The sequence below is a fragment of the Micropterus dolomieu genome, linkage group LG09 (assembly GCF_021292245.1).
Source record: "Micropterus dolomieu isolate WLL.071019.BEF.003 ecotype Adirondacks linkage group LG09, ASM2129224v1, whole genome shotgun sequence".
Taxonomy (NCBI): Eukaryota; Metazoa; Chordata; class Actinopteri; order Centrarchiformes; family Centrarchidae; genus Micropterus; species Micropterus dolomieu.
Window position 1 is genome coordinate 25,145,057 of NC_060158.1, and position 15,779 is coordinate 25,160,835.

The 15,779-nt window shown below is 39.4% G+C and overlaps 1 protein-coding gene across 3 annotated transcripts in view; it reads right to left on the reverse strand.

Annotated features, from left to right (window-relative positions):
- trappc9 (trafficking protein particle complex subunit 9) overlaps nt 1-15,779 on the reverse strand; it is a 272,399-nt gene that overhangs the window by 69,855 nt on the left and 186,765 nt on the right. For all 3 annotated transcript variants that reach the window (XM_046059801.1, XM_046059800.1, XM_046059802.1), the window contains one exon: nt 4,766-4,919. In XM_046059801.1, coding sequence (XP_045915757.1) covers nt 4,766-4,919 — 154 coding nt within the window. The remainder of the gene's footprint in view (nt 1-4,765; nt 4,920-15,779) is intronic.

The window sequence follows — 15,779 nt, forward strand, 5'->3', positions numbered from 1 at the left end:
AGGACGTAGAGAAATTAACAGTATTAGATAATATTATTCTATATCCAATATATGAAAAACATTATTTTATTTATTTGATGAACTATATGAATAGAATAGTTTTTTTTGTATTTTCCTTTAGCTTTGGCAATACTGTTGTATTAACATTCATGCCAATGAAGCAAATGTTGTCTCGACCTGACTTCTTTTCTCTGTGAGAAGAAAGAATTTAGAAAGTTGCGTGGCGCTGCGGAGAGCCCCCAGCTGCAGTAGTTCATGTATCACATGTAAAATTAATCCAGCTAGAGAGAACGATCACCAACTGTTCACAGCACGCCGGTTGTAATAGTGACACCATTGTAGGTATCTAAGAGGGAATGGGGTGTTGGGGTGTACAGGGTCAGGGACCAGAGATCGCGGAGCGACCGGGCATGGTGCAGACGGTTGGTGATCGTGACCTGTTGTCATCTACGCAATAATTTTTAGTTGATGACCCATAACAGGTACTACAATTGCAGGTGCAATATTTTAGAATGCACACACAATTTAGTACTCTATATTTGGGATGTTAGTAAATCTGGCCCTATGTCTTCATCGGTCCAACCTGGATGTTACAGTGGCAGGATGTTCAGTAGCCTGAGCATCTGACTTTCTGCAGCAATCCTCAGTGGACCTCTCACACAAGTCCGCTTTGAAACAGACATGTTACATAATATGGTTTGTTCATTGTATCTACTGACCACACTGCACAAAGAGTCACTGTAATTTGATTGTAGAGTAGCTTTGAATATACTGAATACTATAATTCCATTAGTAAAAGGACACACACATTACATTTCACCTTCAATCTCAATTACGACCGTCTTTCCTAACAGCACGCTATTGTAAAATTTTTTTTTTAGCAAAAATGTTTCACAATTGCATCTTAAAATCTATTAGAAGGTTAAAATATTAGCCACATACTAACAACATTGTGTAAGTGTTTCTTGTATGATAGATTCAGTATGCAAACACAAAATATTGATATACAATATATTAGTGTGGCACGGTGGCTAGTGAAATGTGTTGACAACTGTTGGATCGATTGCTGTGAAATTTATTACAGATCTTGAAGGTCCCCGGAAAATCAATTTAGTGATCCCCTGACCTTTCATCTACCACCATCATCCGGTCAAAAGTTCAGTTTGATAAGATGCTAAACTAAGATGGTGAAGCTGGTAAATATTATCTGCTAAACATCAGCATGTTACCGTTGTCACTGTTAGCATGATAGCTTTCTGAGCTGTGAGCATTTAGCTCAATCACCATAAGTTTATTTTTTCAAAAATAAAAGGTCTCTTCGTGTCACTATATCAATTCAGGAATGTCAACCCTTATCAGAACAGTGTAAGCACAGCTATATTTGAAACAAAGGTCAAAAGTGACGCATGATTTAAAGGCTTCTTCCATCGATCCATCAATCTATTCTCGGGCACGTATCCAGATAAGGGTCACAGTGAGGGACTAAGTAAGGTAGCTCTGTTGTCTTTTTCCGTATCTTTCAACCCTTACTGGGGTTTTAATGCATGCATTTGAACATGGGTTGGATAGTGGATCATGTGAAGAGCATACTGTAAATTTGTTGGGACTAGCTGCAAAATAAACTTGGTAACTATCATTAGATTAATCAATCTGTCGCTGTGTGAAACAGAATTATATTCTAAGATTAAGTCCTCCAAAGAAGGGGTGAAATCCACTTTCAAATGCAGTGTATCATATATATTTACTATATACAGTATATTTGTGGCCAATTAGCAACACATCTGAAAAGCCCATTCCCTAAGATAGCTACAGAGCTGAGCTATAATAGAAATTGTTTGGGCTAACAGGATAGCTTTAAGCTTTTTGCTATTTTTTGTGATTAATTCTTCCTACTTGGTGTTTGCTTGTGAGCTATATTAGCAACTTTTCAGTCAAATGGCTTGTAGTAAAAGACATTAACAGTGGGCAGCTGGTTCAGCAGGAAAACCCTTAGAATCAAGTTTACATTGAGAAATGACACAAATAGTGCTGGCTAAGGAGTACAGCTGAGCATGATGCCTTGAAGGTGATTTTAAAACAAGTCCTAAACTGAACTAGTGTCCACTGAAGTCAATCTATACTTGAAGTTACATTGTTGCTTCAGGCTAGCCGTAATATCTTAGAGAAACTGTAATGTGGATGTATTACGCTGGCTGAGACAGCTTTACGGGGAGTTACAATAATAACTGAAGTGGATATTAGTGCTGGTGCTGAGCAATTGAGACACAAATGAAATTCAACACATAGGATGATTCATGAACTTGGCAATGACCTCCTCAAGGGGAAGACACACATAACACATTACCTCGCCAATTTCTGAGTGCATGTACTGTATATGGTTAAGCCGTTCCATATGAGTGAACAACAAGAACTGAACACCATCAACAAAAGAGGAATAATATTGTAGGAAACCCGTAAATTACAAATTAAAGTGACTGTTACATTGCTCAAGGCCAAGTGAGTGCTCCAGAGTGTGACATGCATTGTAATCAAATATTTCATGTGTCTAGTTCTTCGAGTTGTAAAGGAAAAGTCCACCCCGAGGCAGAATTTACATTGTACCATTCAAAAGCTTTTAGACATTTAAGTTACTCAGTTATAAATTTAGGGATGTCCATTTCCTAAACATTTTTCTTTTCTGTCACTATAGCCTAGATGACAAAACTACCTGAGCTTGCCTACATGTTGTTCAGCTTCAAAAGAAACCTGTTTAAATTCACAAATTACACTGATAACACATGTTATAAATTGGGGGAAAAAAGTCATCAAACAGGCCGTTTCTTGCTCCAGTAAAAGAAGTGCTATCAGACTCGCTGCTGGGAATGTATTTGTGTGTCATTTTCTTGCTTCATCTCTGCCTACACGCTGCCAAATTGCTTGTACATAAAACAATGCACTTAATGATGGGGGTGTTTATGCCATCATGAAAAGGAAAAATTTAATGGCAACTTCAGTAGCTCAGAGATTGGATTCATCATTAATTGTACACCATGCTCACCAACAATCTGACAGGCAGTTCTTAAATCCCTAAATACATGCACTAGTAACTGCCAACTGATGAGTTGTGTGCTGATACAAAGCACTGTTATGTATGATTACTAGTAGCTCGTTTCCACAGCAGAAACTTTCCCAGGAACCAAATAACCTTTTATGAAACTCTAATCTAGTCCACACTAGGGCTGAACCCCAATAGTAGAATAAATCGGAGCTACCCACTCGCAATCATCACGCACAAAAACACATGATTCGACTATCAGTCGACTATAGGCAGGACTTGACGATTCTGATTCGACTATGTAAATCCTTCGTCACGGAGAGCCCTAGTTCACACTATACGATTTAAAGGCAGATTTGCAAGTCGCTGAGCTCACCAACAGTCGGGCTATGATCAGCGGAAAATCAACAATCGATAGGTTCTCAGCAATCGTTATGTGTGAACTACTCAACAATGGGGGCTTGCCAATGCATCGCCAACGCTAAACCAATATCAGAATCCAAAATACCTGGAGCTGTCAGCTGATTCGATATTCACATCCAGCCAATTAGAGTAGGCAGCTGGCAGAGCAGGCACTGCAATTTACCGACGTTGAAAGTATGTAATCTGGACTTGGCATTAGTTTCTGCTACCTAAGTAGACTCTACTAACAACGTAGTACTTTCAGATGGACCACGGACTACCAGAGTCGGATCTTCAGTGTTGAATGTCACAAACTAGTCAAAGTCAGCCCTTGAGTCTGCTACACATAGTGCACACCATTCAATCAGATTGCAATGCAAGGATATCACTAGTCAAATAGCACATTATCGTCCACCTAGGTGGAAATTTTGCATTTTGCCTCACAGGTGGTCAAAATTGTGGATAATGACTTGAGCAGACCATCAGCTGATAGTGGGATAAAAGCTCTGTTCTGTTTCAACCCACATTACTGCAGACACATCCTTAGCATCAGGAACAGCAACAGAAATCATACATGAATGTCTTTCTATAACTATAAGTATATATAACTATAACTGTTTTTAATAGTAAATACATTTTTGTGCTTGTATTGGCTAATCCCCAACAGGTGAGACAGACCTCCATCAAAAAAGGGATTTTAAGACACAGTGTCTCTGTTTGCAACCCCACAGAACAGCTTGCATCTGTGTTACAACCTATGCCTATACAGAAGTGTGATGTTGTTGAACAAGTACATGACCAGCCAGAAGACAAAAGTGTGCAATATAAAGGAATAGATACAAAGACTTGTCTCCCTGAGGGCAGCATGCTGACAATGGTGAAACCAAAGATTACCTTGGATGGACCACAAAGCTTGCCCACAGACTAGCACCTATGGGAAAATATTATATATCATGCTGATGCGAGTGTGTGGCATAATTACACACTCACACATACGCACACTAAGACATCACTTCACAGTGTCAGAGCGGAAAGTACTTTGCCATACGCTTTCCCATCTGTCAGTACAGGCGAACAAGTTCCCTGCTGGCCAGAGGGAATGCAGATGTAGTATCCAGATGTCCTGTATCACTGATCTGACTGAAGTCAACAAACAACAACATTCAACAAACACAGAGCTGAATAATTCTGTTTGACCACTTAAAAACACTAGAGACTATTACCTGACACTCAGTTAAGAGTGTAAACCTTTACCGTCTCTATCTACTGTCAGCTCAGGCTGGTTTCTCTGATATGACTCTACCGTACATGTAGCCACTAGAAGGATATGATGCTCCAACAGATGCCCAGCTTGCTGTTGATCTGGCAGCCCTGGGCATGCTGTCGCTCCTCCTCCAGCTGTTTGGGATTAGTGAAGTGAGCTGTCTGCTGGTCCGGCTGTGGGAGACTCTCAAAGTCAAACTTGTCAACCTGGATGGCCATCCTGCAACAGGAGATGGGAGATGCACTTAGAGATACAAATTTCTGCTTACATCATTTCTAGCCAAAAGAAAATTACACGTTACAACATTTTTTTTAACTCTCGGAGACTATGAAACTAGTAACTTTGAAATTATGTGACTCTTTTTTAATGATGTCTAAGAAGCTAATATCTGACATTTTGAGCAAATATTTAGCATTGGAACTTTTGAAGTCAAAGCATTTAGTGAAGGTCTTAAACTAATCATTGTTGATGAACTACTCCTACTGCTGACGAAAGCCCACAGCAGTTTCCTAGAGCCAAAGGCAGCATCTTCCTACAGTCCAAAACCCAAACAATTTCAATTCACAATTATACAACACAGAAAAAAAACATTATTCAGTTATAAGAGTTGTCGATTTGTTTTATGTCAACCAGTAATTTGATCAATGTATTAATTTCAGCACTAATGTAGGGTCAAGCATTTTAGATAAGCAACTTAAAAAGCATGAGGACCATAAGACACTAAAATGCTAAAACTAAAACTCTAATAGTATTAATTCATATATACTGTAAAATCTGAAACACATTGTTGTCATTACAGTTCCACTATTTCCCATGGACAACCAATGTCAGTACTAGTAAATCGGTGGTGGAAGTAATAATACCTCATTGTAAAAAATTAAAAGTAAAAGAACTCAAAGCAAGAAAAATGTCCATATATTCTATCATTAGATTCTTATCACTCATGCATTAATGTAAAAGCAGGATTTTACTGTTGTAGCTGGTTGAGGTTACACTATTTTGAAGCTGGAACCATGACCAAGTTTTTCAAATGAAAAATGACTTAAATGATTATCAAAATTGCTGCTAATTAAATTTCTGTCAATCAACTTATGCACTAGCTGTACTTGTATAAAAATGAGTAGTTTAATTTATAACAAAACAGATTTTTTAAACTATTCATGTGTTTTGTGTGTAAAAATGTTACTTTTTTAATTAACTAGTAACTGAAGCTGCAGATAAATATAGTTAAGTGAAAAGTACAATATTTCTCTCTGAGATGTAGTGGAGTAGGAGTAGAAAGTGACATGTACCTGTAATTTATAAGTACAGTACTTCAGTTAATATACTTAGTTACTGTCCACCACTGGTAGAAATCAATCATATAATAAATAGGTAGCATAGGCTATACACAAAATACAGATAAAACTTGATGTGGATTAGCCACAGCCCAGTCACACCAAAAAGGAACTACTGTTTCTTAAGCTAATGGCTAAAACACTAGCAAGCCAGCAGACTTAGTGCTTGTCAGTCACAGTAGCGCTCCAAGTTTCTTTTTATGTACTCTTTACTGGGCCCTTTACTCACCCTGGCATTTTGTTCTCAGGATTGTAAATCATTTACTTCAGTAAAGAGTTATTGAAGGGGAGGAAGAACTAGCAAGTTTGCTAACTGTCAGACCAAGTAAGCTAACTGTCAGTTAGCTTGCTTTTTAGTTCACACAGTTTATTCATAAAATAAAAAAATAAAAAATTCTTGTGCCGTTTGCCTCATAACGGTCTGACAACTATTCCGCTTTTGTGAAACAGTTTATACTCCAACAAAGGTTAATGACAGATGGTGGTGCAACAGAGACAACAAGCTAGGATAGCTTCTTGTGTTTTGGCTTCTACTACAAGGAGACTTAAAGGAAACCTAATTAAAAACAGCAAGGCCATTTCAAAAAGTCCATAAATCTCTCAGTGTAGTATTCATCTCATGCCCTGCACACGAAGAGGGGATTGAATAATTGACACCAAACATATATTTGGTTGAACTATAACAGCTGACTTTATGCATTTACATTTCCACCTTAACCTTCAATAGATCACAGTGGTCTATGGTCTTCATCTACACAGTATTTCCAAGGAAAACCTTACTTACATTTGTGCCTGATGACAACAAATACTGCTTTGTGTGGTTTGGCAAGTGATAAATTATTTATCTAGTCTGAACAAACACCCTCAGGCCCAAGCTTCCCCCTCCCTACTGTGAGTATGTTATTTATTAACGAGAGCCAGGGAGTTTGTTGCCCCAGGTTACATGAAGCGTCACATCCAGGATTCAAAGTCTTGGGGTAACTGAGCTGAGACCACACTTGTGCTGATAAAATACCCCCCCCCCCCCGCCTCTAATTACCCATACAGCATTCGGGCCTTCCATTCAAACATGGAAATAACAATTGGACATATTCTTTCTCTGACTGCACACATCTCTGTGTAGTTCAGAGCTGAACCCAGTGGAGTTCAGTACAAAGACAGTGGATGCAGATATCCTAAGGGGAAAGTGGAGATAAGGGAGAAGGAATGTGGGATGAGGTAGACAGTTCCCAATGTCCTCTGCATGAAGCAGTGTGTGATGCAACCCACATCCTCACATCTGCTCTGCCTCAGTAAAATATCAAAACACTATAAAATACCAGACAGAATTAAAGCAGCATTAATAGATGTTTTTTGCCACTTGAGAGCAGCAGAATAGGCTGTAAACACAGCATTGACATATTATTATGGTGTGAGCAAACAATTGTCGGTGCTATAGAGAGTTACATTAGCGTTCATTTTGACTGTTTTTACAAAAGTCATATATTCACTATTGTTTTGCTCTGTTTTTATCTCAACTTACTTCTGAGGTAAATAGCTGGTTTTGAAGCTGCTAGATGTTCCAGGTAGTCGCTGATGTTGCCTATCTGTTGCTGTGCGCTCGGCAGGTAGTGTACAGTGGATTTATCTGACTCTTTTTGGCGAAAACAGCTGCCAGCTGCTGCTTAGAAAAAGGTCAATAAGAGCAGTGAGGTTGATCCAAAATAGGCTGAAAAACCTAAACAATTATTTAAAAGACACTATTTAGAAAGATGCTATGCATGTTGTGAATATGGTCTTCAATCTCCAAGGTGGGACTTGTAGTTTCCTAGCTTATTTACTAAAATTGTCGCTGTCCTGTTAAAAGAATTTAACCCAAAAGATCAAATGTTTAGGAGTTTAGGAAGAAGACTTTTTTTAAAGCACTGCTAACAAAAATGTGTGAACAAATTGCATGTAGTGACAAAGAGACAAACTCTGCAGTTCCCCTCAGCTAAACAGAGCTTTTAAATCATTGTTTACTAATTCTGCTCCCAGAATTTTAACATCTATTGCACAGTGAAGCATGGCCACAGTACAGCCGCAGTTCACAAGACTAAAAAAAAAAACTCTTAGGCTTCTTCCTGTCATGATGAGTGATAGGCTTTGCTTCAAGTGTTTAACTGGCAGAGAGGCACCATCAGATCTTTCCTCATACGGAGAGAACAGAACAAAAAAAGTCTAACCCGCAGTCCATTTTTCTGTCCTCAGTACTACACAGTGTGACTGTGAGGCAGGCAGCTAACTGCAAATTACCTGGACATCCATCTCCACAGGTGGCATACTTGCAATAAGAGGGTGCTATAAAGGCAGAGTCTCACTCAGAATGTAACTCTGTTTTTCAAGCCTTGATAAATCACTGTTGTGACAGGCACCACGCTGAGCAATGCAAATGACTTCTGAGTGAGCAAACTGAAGGGCTGCGGCCACACATGCTTAAAAATGTTCATTCTGCTTGATTGGCAAAACAAAGTGGATCCATGTATTGATCCCATAACAGCATTGGCCATAACAGCTCATTGAGGAGTCATTTTCTGATCGGAGAGAAAGATGGGCAGAGCACAGTCAAACTGACTGAGCAAGCAAGCTCTTTCTTTGTATGTTTCCTCTCAATAGCTATCATAACTGAGCAATGAAATTATGTATTAAAACATTTACATCAGAGAATTTTATCAAACTGGCAAATATGAAATTATCCTATACAAATGGGTGAACTATGATGTCTGGTCATCATGTTACAGTGGATTTCACAGTAGCAAGAGCATGAGTATCATTGCAGGTGATCTGCTGCCTCACCTTACTGACATACTGTATTGTGAATAACTAATGAAATTACACTACAAGAACAAAAAATCTGCCTTGATGAGAGTCAAACGTACATCAAAGTGAGGTGGGGGTGAAAAAGGCAATGCAATTACCATTTCACAGCCTTTACAGCAAAGCAGAACACAAATTAAATAACAATTAAGACTTCAAAACAAAGGTGAAAAAGAAAGCTCCTGTTCTTGCTGCAACACACTCAAATACATCCGCCTTTGAAGATTAGTGGCACTAGGCTTATGTCACCGACTGAAGTCCCATCTTCAGATGGGTGCTGCTTTTCATTCAGTCATCATCAAAAGCCTAAAAAGTCTAAAAATACCATGTTGCAACAATGCAAATGGGCCCTACACGGGAAGACACTATGCGGCGAGGCATGGTTTTCTTTGGACAGGTAATTACTAAGAGCCAGATGGCCACATTCAAACACAAATGGGGACCAAAAAAAGAAAGGAATGTTTTAAAGGATTAAAACCAAATATTTAACATTAGAACAGTGAAAACAGTATTCCATATTTCCAGTTAATTTTGATTCACTGTCACATTGTATTAGTGTAAAGTTGGCTGCATGTAGAATTTTCTTATTAATAACATATTATTATATATTATATTATTACATCCTTCATTTGGTGGGATTTGATTTATCAGTTTGAGTGGTGGGTCTGCATTAGCAGCTAACTCGTAATCCATTTTTAGACTCACATGAAAAGCAGCCTAAAAAGGAAATGGATTGGATTTTTTTAGGCCTAATGATTTATGAAGTCAAAACTGCAGATAGCTGCTAATTTGAGCCAGTATTTAGCTTTGGTGATTTTCAAGCATTTCGTTAGCATGACTAGCATCGTTAGCATTGACATACTGTCCCGTGCGTAGCGCATAGACTGCACAAAAATAAGGTGTAGGAGCAGTGTGTCAGGTGTGTTTACCAGCCCCGTAGCGCAAACACATGAGGCCTCCCTGTAGCTAACCGTGAGTGGGCCCCACACTTGCACCACAGATCCGGCAAAATTTTAACATCTTTCACATTTAGGATACATAGTAAAGCGTCACCGCTCACAAGGTGCTGATCCTGCGACAGCCATGATTGCGGTAGCTGTCTACAGTACTTCTTCCCATTACTTTACTTATTGTGGCAGAGTGCAGGATTTCATTTAAAAAAATATTTTTAAAAGCCCACCTGTCCACCCAACTCAGATTGTTCTACAACTGGACTGTATAGATAGAAAGAACAAGCTTTTTCCGATAAGGCCAAAATATTTTATAATCTGTTTCTCAAACAGAGCAATTAAGTTTAGATCAATTGTGAACACACGTTCGTCTTAGCAATAAGACTACAGTATCTGTTTTCTTACAGCACATTTATTTTTATATATTCAGGATGGCCAGCCTCAACAGTCTCTCGTGAGCCATGGTGCTTCCCAGATTTGTTTTTAATTAGTTTCACTTTTGACAGGATTCCGCCAGACTTCATGCTCGCTCTGGTCGGAGTTCTCTCACACAGTGATAAATATTTTGGCTACGCTGGCTGCTGCTCCAAACATGAAAAACACATGAATTTTATATGTTAGGAAACAGAATATTCTGGAAATACAGATATTGCTCCATACTTTGTTTTCTTTTTTCCACACTTGTGGATGTGGGAAGTAGGGGTGCAGCACCCCCTAAAACCAGGCAGGCACATTCCTGTTGTTGACTGAGTAGTTGCTCTGGCTGCTTTGACATTAGGGCTGGGCAATAAAACAATAATGATAATTATCGCAATATAATTTTCCTCAATAACAATATAATAAATGTTCAACATATTATCAATAAATATTTGGTTTAACTCATTTGAATCACGAACAAATTAGAGCTTAATTTTTCTATTAAAATATCTATTTTGTCGAGGAACAGGGGCTGAAAAAATATTTACTAATCATATTGTTAAAAAAGATTTTAGCATAATTGTTTTGAATGTTCTCCCTCAGATTTGTGAAGCAATCTACTGTTTGGCAACAAGTGTTTGTGATGTTCTGACCATAAAGAAAAGTTTAAACACATAACTGACCTTCTGGTTTTTTCAATTTTCAATTAGGAGCAAAAATCGGCATTTAAACTTGAAAGAAATAATGATTTGACATATATCATGACAATTATCGATATCGAATGATATGAAATGTCTATATTGTGATAACATTTTTGGCCATATGACCCAGCCCTATTTGACATACAGTATGTTGGTGTTCAAGTTTGCAACCGTTGTTAAAAACGATTAGATATAAGTTATCCTGGCCATTCAAATGAATACAAAAAGATGAATATGATGCACCACTTAGTATGACATCATAATATAGACCGTCCCTCAGCACCCCCAACTAGGGCTGCACAATAAAACAATAATTATCACAATATAATTTTCCTCAATAACAATATAATAAATGTTCAATATATCGTTAATAAATATTTGCTTTAATTCATCTGAATCACGGACAAATTAGCACTTAATTTTTCTATTAAAATATTTATTTTGTTGGGAAAAAGAGGCCTGAAAAAAGATTAACTAATCATATTTGTTGAAAACAGATTTTATCATAATAGTCTTGAAAGTGATCCACTGTTTGGCATCAAGTGTTCTGACCATAAAGAAAAGTTTAAACACATAACTGACCTTCTGGTTTCTTCAATTTTCAATTAGGAGCAAAAATCGGCCTTTAAACTTGAAAGAAATAATGATTTGACATATATCATGACAATTATCGATATCGAATGATATGAAATGTTTTAATCGTGATAACATTTTTGGCCGTATCGCACAGCCCTACCCCCAACTGTGAATGCATTCCAGCTTTCCTGGTTTTGAGAAGGGTGCTTGTGACAGTTACAGGTAATAATATAGTAATTAATAGTTGTGGCGACATCAGGCACACTTGGTAATATGGAGTAGTGCTTAGACAGCGGGGCCCCCCCCATCTCACAGGGCTTGCTGGGGTATACTTTATGGGCCACGTGTTTGCAGTGTTCGTGTGTTCTGAAAGACATCGGCGCGTCAACATAAAGTGAGACAGCTGACAGAAATTAGCGTGTCCACTGGCTGTTATGTTTCCATCACTGCCGATAAATACCGGTGACTACTGCGGAGTCATTTGACCCAGGAGTGAATGCCGATTGTACCCTTTCCCACTGAAGACAAAAGCCAGATGTTAGTGGGTGTTTTTTTTTTGTGTAAAGTATGAAAGGCAGGAGAGTATTAACAAGCCAAGCTCTCCCACCATCTTCTTTTTCTATAGATTTGATTGTGGAGTCTTTCAAGGATTGGGCCATATCTGGAGACTAATCTAGCCTATTACAAGGCTTTTAAAAACAACCTGTAAGCTTAGCTGGGGCCCCAGTGGAACATCACTAGGCCTACTTCCCAGTCCATTGCACCCCCCTGCCTCCCTCCAGTCCCTAACAGATAACAGCCTGCTTGGCCTTCAATTCCCTGGCCGAGAAAGGTGGCAAGGCTAGATGGGAGATTGGATGGATGGATGGACCGATTTCACCCATATCTATCTGTTCAAAAGAGTGAGCTGTGAATCATTTAGCACTCAAATAAATCCTACAAAGACATGCACAGATGGAAGCTAGACCTGCAGAAATAAGCAATGTTGTTCGTGTTGATGCATACAGATAGAGAGGTCTATTTTCTTGTCCACATGTGTCAATCGGTGGGGCTTTGTACCAAGGGGCATTTTATAAGGTGAAAACTATGTTTTCTAGCCTGTATCCATGTTTTTTTTATGACTCACAATGAGCTTGACTCTAGGTAAGAGTAGTGGCAAAGCAGAGGTGTGGAACAGAAGACTTGTGCTTGCTCAGAGCAAGTTGAAAGCACATTACACAAGGCACATGTTCTGTGCTATTTTCATGGCTCTGCCATGCATGGTTGAACAGGTCCTAGTCAAATATTATCATTCAGTGAATAATACTTTGGTTGAAAAACTTTGATATTAAATGGACATAAAGCTGATATAAACTGCAGGAAAATATAAGATTCAGCTATCTATACATGAAGTTGTGGGTTGGAATGACTGTTAGATGGTGTTCAAATGACGTTAGATTCAGGCAGATAACGTTTGTCTCTTGTGGTTAGGGAAAACTGGATCGCCCTGGAGGAGGCAATGTCAGACTGAAGATGGAAATGGAGTGTAACGAGTTGACAGTTCTGTCTGATATCAGGCAAGCTTCATTCATCGTTGAAAAACATTCAAACTTACACCCATAACTACAGGCAATTTAGAGTCCAATTCACCTGATACGCATGTCTTAGGACTGTAGCAGAAAACCAGTGCACTGCGAACACAAGGGTAACATACTAACTGTTTGAGACCTGTATCACTGAATATCATCTTGTCCATCGGGTGTGACTTCTGACACTATATTGCTAATTACTGCCATCATGTAATACGCTGTGGCAGTGAAGCCTTTTTAATGGCAGTAATAACACCACCTTAGGAGGAGCCGGTCACAGTGAAATGACCCCTTCCTAATTAAATGCTCTGTTGACGAAAAGTACGTGATAATCACATTAAAACATATGGGGTCGCTTTTATCTGACCACTGAAAAGCCATGAATCATTTCAGCTATGAGGTCTATAAACTCAACCATGGACACATAATAACAGTCAGTTCAAACACCTCAGTGCTGTGCAAATGCAACTACTGCTGCTGTAGCAGTGCCGCGACTACCATACCGCTATTGAGTTAAAGTATTTAACATATCTGTGTGAGAGGTTTGTTAATTGTCTTGTAGTCTCGCATAGCCGGATCTCCACACTTCGTTTTTAGCGCTATTTATTCAAACCAATAACAATCGTGGTGGGGGCGTAAGCCTAGGCTCGCTGGACTTGTTAAAACCACTGACAATTTATCAGCTGTATATAGCTATTAAACCAATATCACAGATACTCTTGTAAAGTGAAAAAGATCTGTACATTGGTCAAGTCACTGCAGTTAAAAGGTAAAAGATGTGGCAAATCAGCTCCAACTGACTGAATGTTCTAAACATAATCCTTGTATATCTTTACAAGTATTCACCAAAAAAACCTATCAGATCTGCCTTATTGCATCCATATCCATATCTTAGTCAAAGCATGCCAAAACTTTTTTTTTTTTAGCTCGGAGGTGTGGAGAAAGGTCTGGCTATGCATGACTAGCTAGGAGATTTGTTTTTTTTTAAAGGGGACTTTGAAAAAGGTTAACAGGCTGATAGGAGAATTCTGACGCAAACAGTCGGCCAATGGCAGGCTTACAACCACAGCTTACTTCTGAGAAACACAGATAGTCTCAGAATTTGTCTAGTGGTTTTACTGCAATGTGTGCACGTTTTCTCTGGTGTGTGACTGTATGCAAGCTGTGAGCAATGTGTACAGTTTGAATTATGCCCCACACAGCAGGACATAACAGCAAATCATTTGCAACCAACATTTTATCAGAGGCATTTTGCATGTTTTCTTTTAACAGCCAGTGATTGCGTTATGTCACAGGGGGAGAAGCTGAGAGCGAAGAACGTGCCTAGTCTGTGTGTGTATGTGTGTTTTCACAGAGAGGGTTATTTTTACCTCACGTGCAAGAGCTTAAGGGCGGAGATCCATAGAGGCCTGTGCAGAGGCAGGCGAGAGCAACAGTCTATTTTTAGGCTGCGGCTGACTCTGTGTAACCCTTTGTGTGCAGCGGCTGCTTCATCCATCCACATCTCGCTCAATATGATGAGCTGCGGTAAAAACGAATCCTTACTGCCAATTACTGCATGCGGGTAGGTATCCAAGAATGCTTCTAATGCGCCTGCTGTCATTAAAATTGAGGCTTTATAAACTAATACTAGGGTTGACAGAGTGAGCTATTTTTGTTGCTGCTGCAGAAACCGAGAGGCTCTTTTTGGGGGCATTTTGCCATTATTAGACAGCACAGTAGAGAGAGGCAGGGCATGGGGAGATAGAAGGGAATGACATGCAACTGAAGTCTCCAGCTGGATTTGAACGAGGGACGCTGCAGTTTGTAAATTATAATGCACGGACATGAGGCCTAAGGCAGCCGGATGGAGTGATTCTTGCAATACAGTACTGTACAGAAGGGACATGTGAATGAGAAAAATAAATCTTCATGTTCAAGCATCTTAACTAACCCATCTCCAGACTGCCAACAGGGCTAAAACGCCCCCTAGGGAACACATTATTTCAAGGAAATGTGAAAGAGGGAAAAATATAAAAACTTCTGCAGAAAAAAAAAAAACGACAGTTGTGTGACGCTGAATCCCGGGGAGAGGTCGAGCTGCAGCAGATGTATATCTCAGCAGTCAGCTCTCATCTTTGTCAGAAAAATTGTTCCTACAGTATGCCCTACCCTCAACGGATAGAAATGTATTCATTACACACGATACTGTTCATGGAGCATGTACACTATTTTGACTGGGTGTGAGAGAGGCCACGTTGATTTGCAAGTTGTGAAAAAACAACAACAATCAAATGATAATATTTACACTAGGCTGGGACTGCTGAAGAGGGGATGACTGACTGCAGATGCATTATGTGCTCTGCTGCCATAAAAAGTAGAACGAGAAAGGGGAAAGGTGGTCACCATGGAAACAAGCTTTGTTTGAAAAGCCCGTGCAATGAGGCATGTCTGGCCTTGTGCTCACCGATCCGGCAGAGCCGAAAGGCATGGTCAATGGAGAGGAGACATGAGAGACCGCTGCAGTGAGTGCCAACTCACCACTCTACTACAGGAGGCATTACTGAGCTGGCTCTGCAGGGATATTTGTGGACGGCAGTGGGAACTAGTTTGCGGGTTGATCCTGTGATGACATGTAAACCCCCAAAGGCCTGATCAGATCCCCCTGGGAGACACCGCTGTGGTTTTGATGCAGAGGCGGGATTGTGATCAAAAA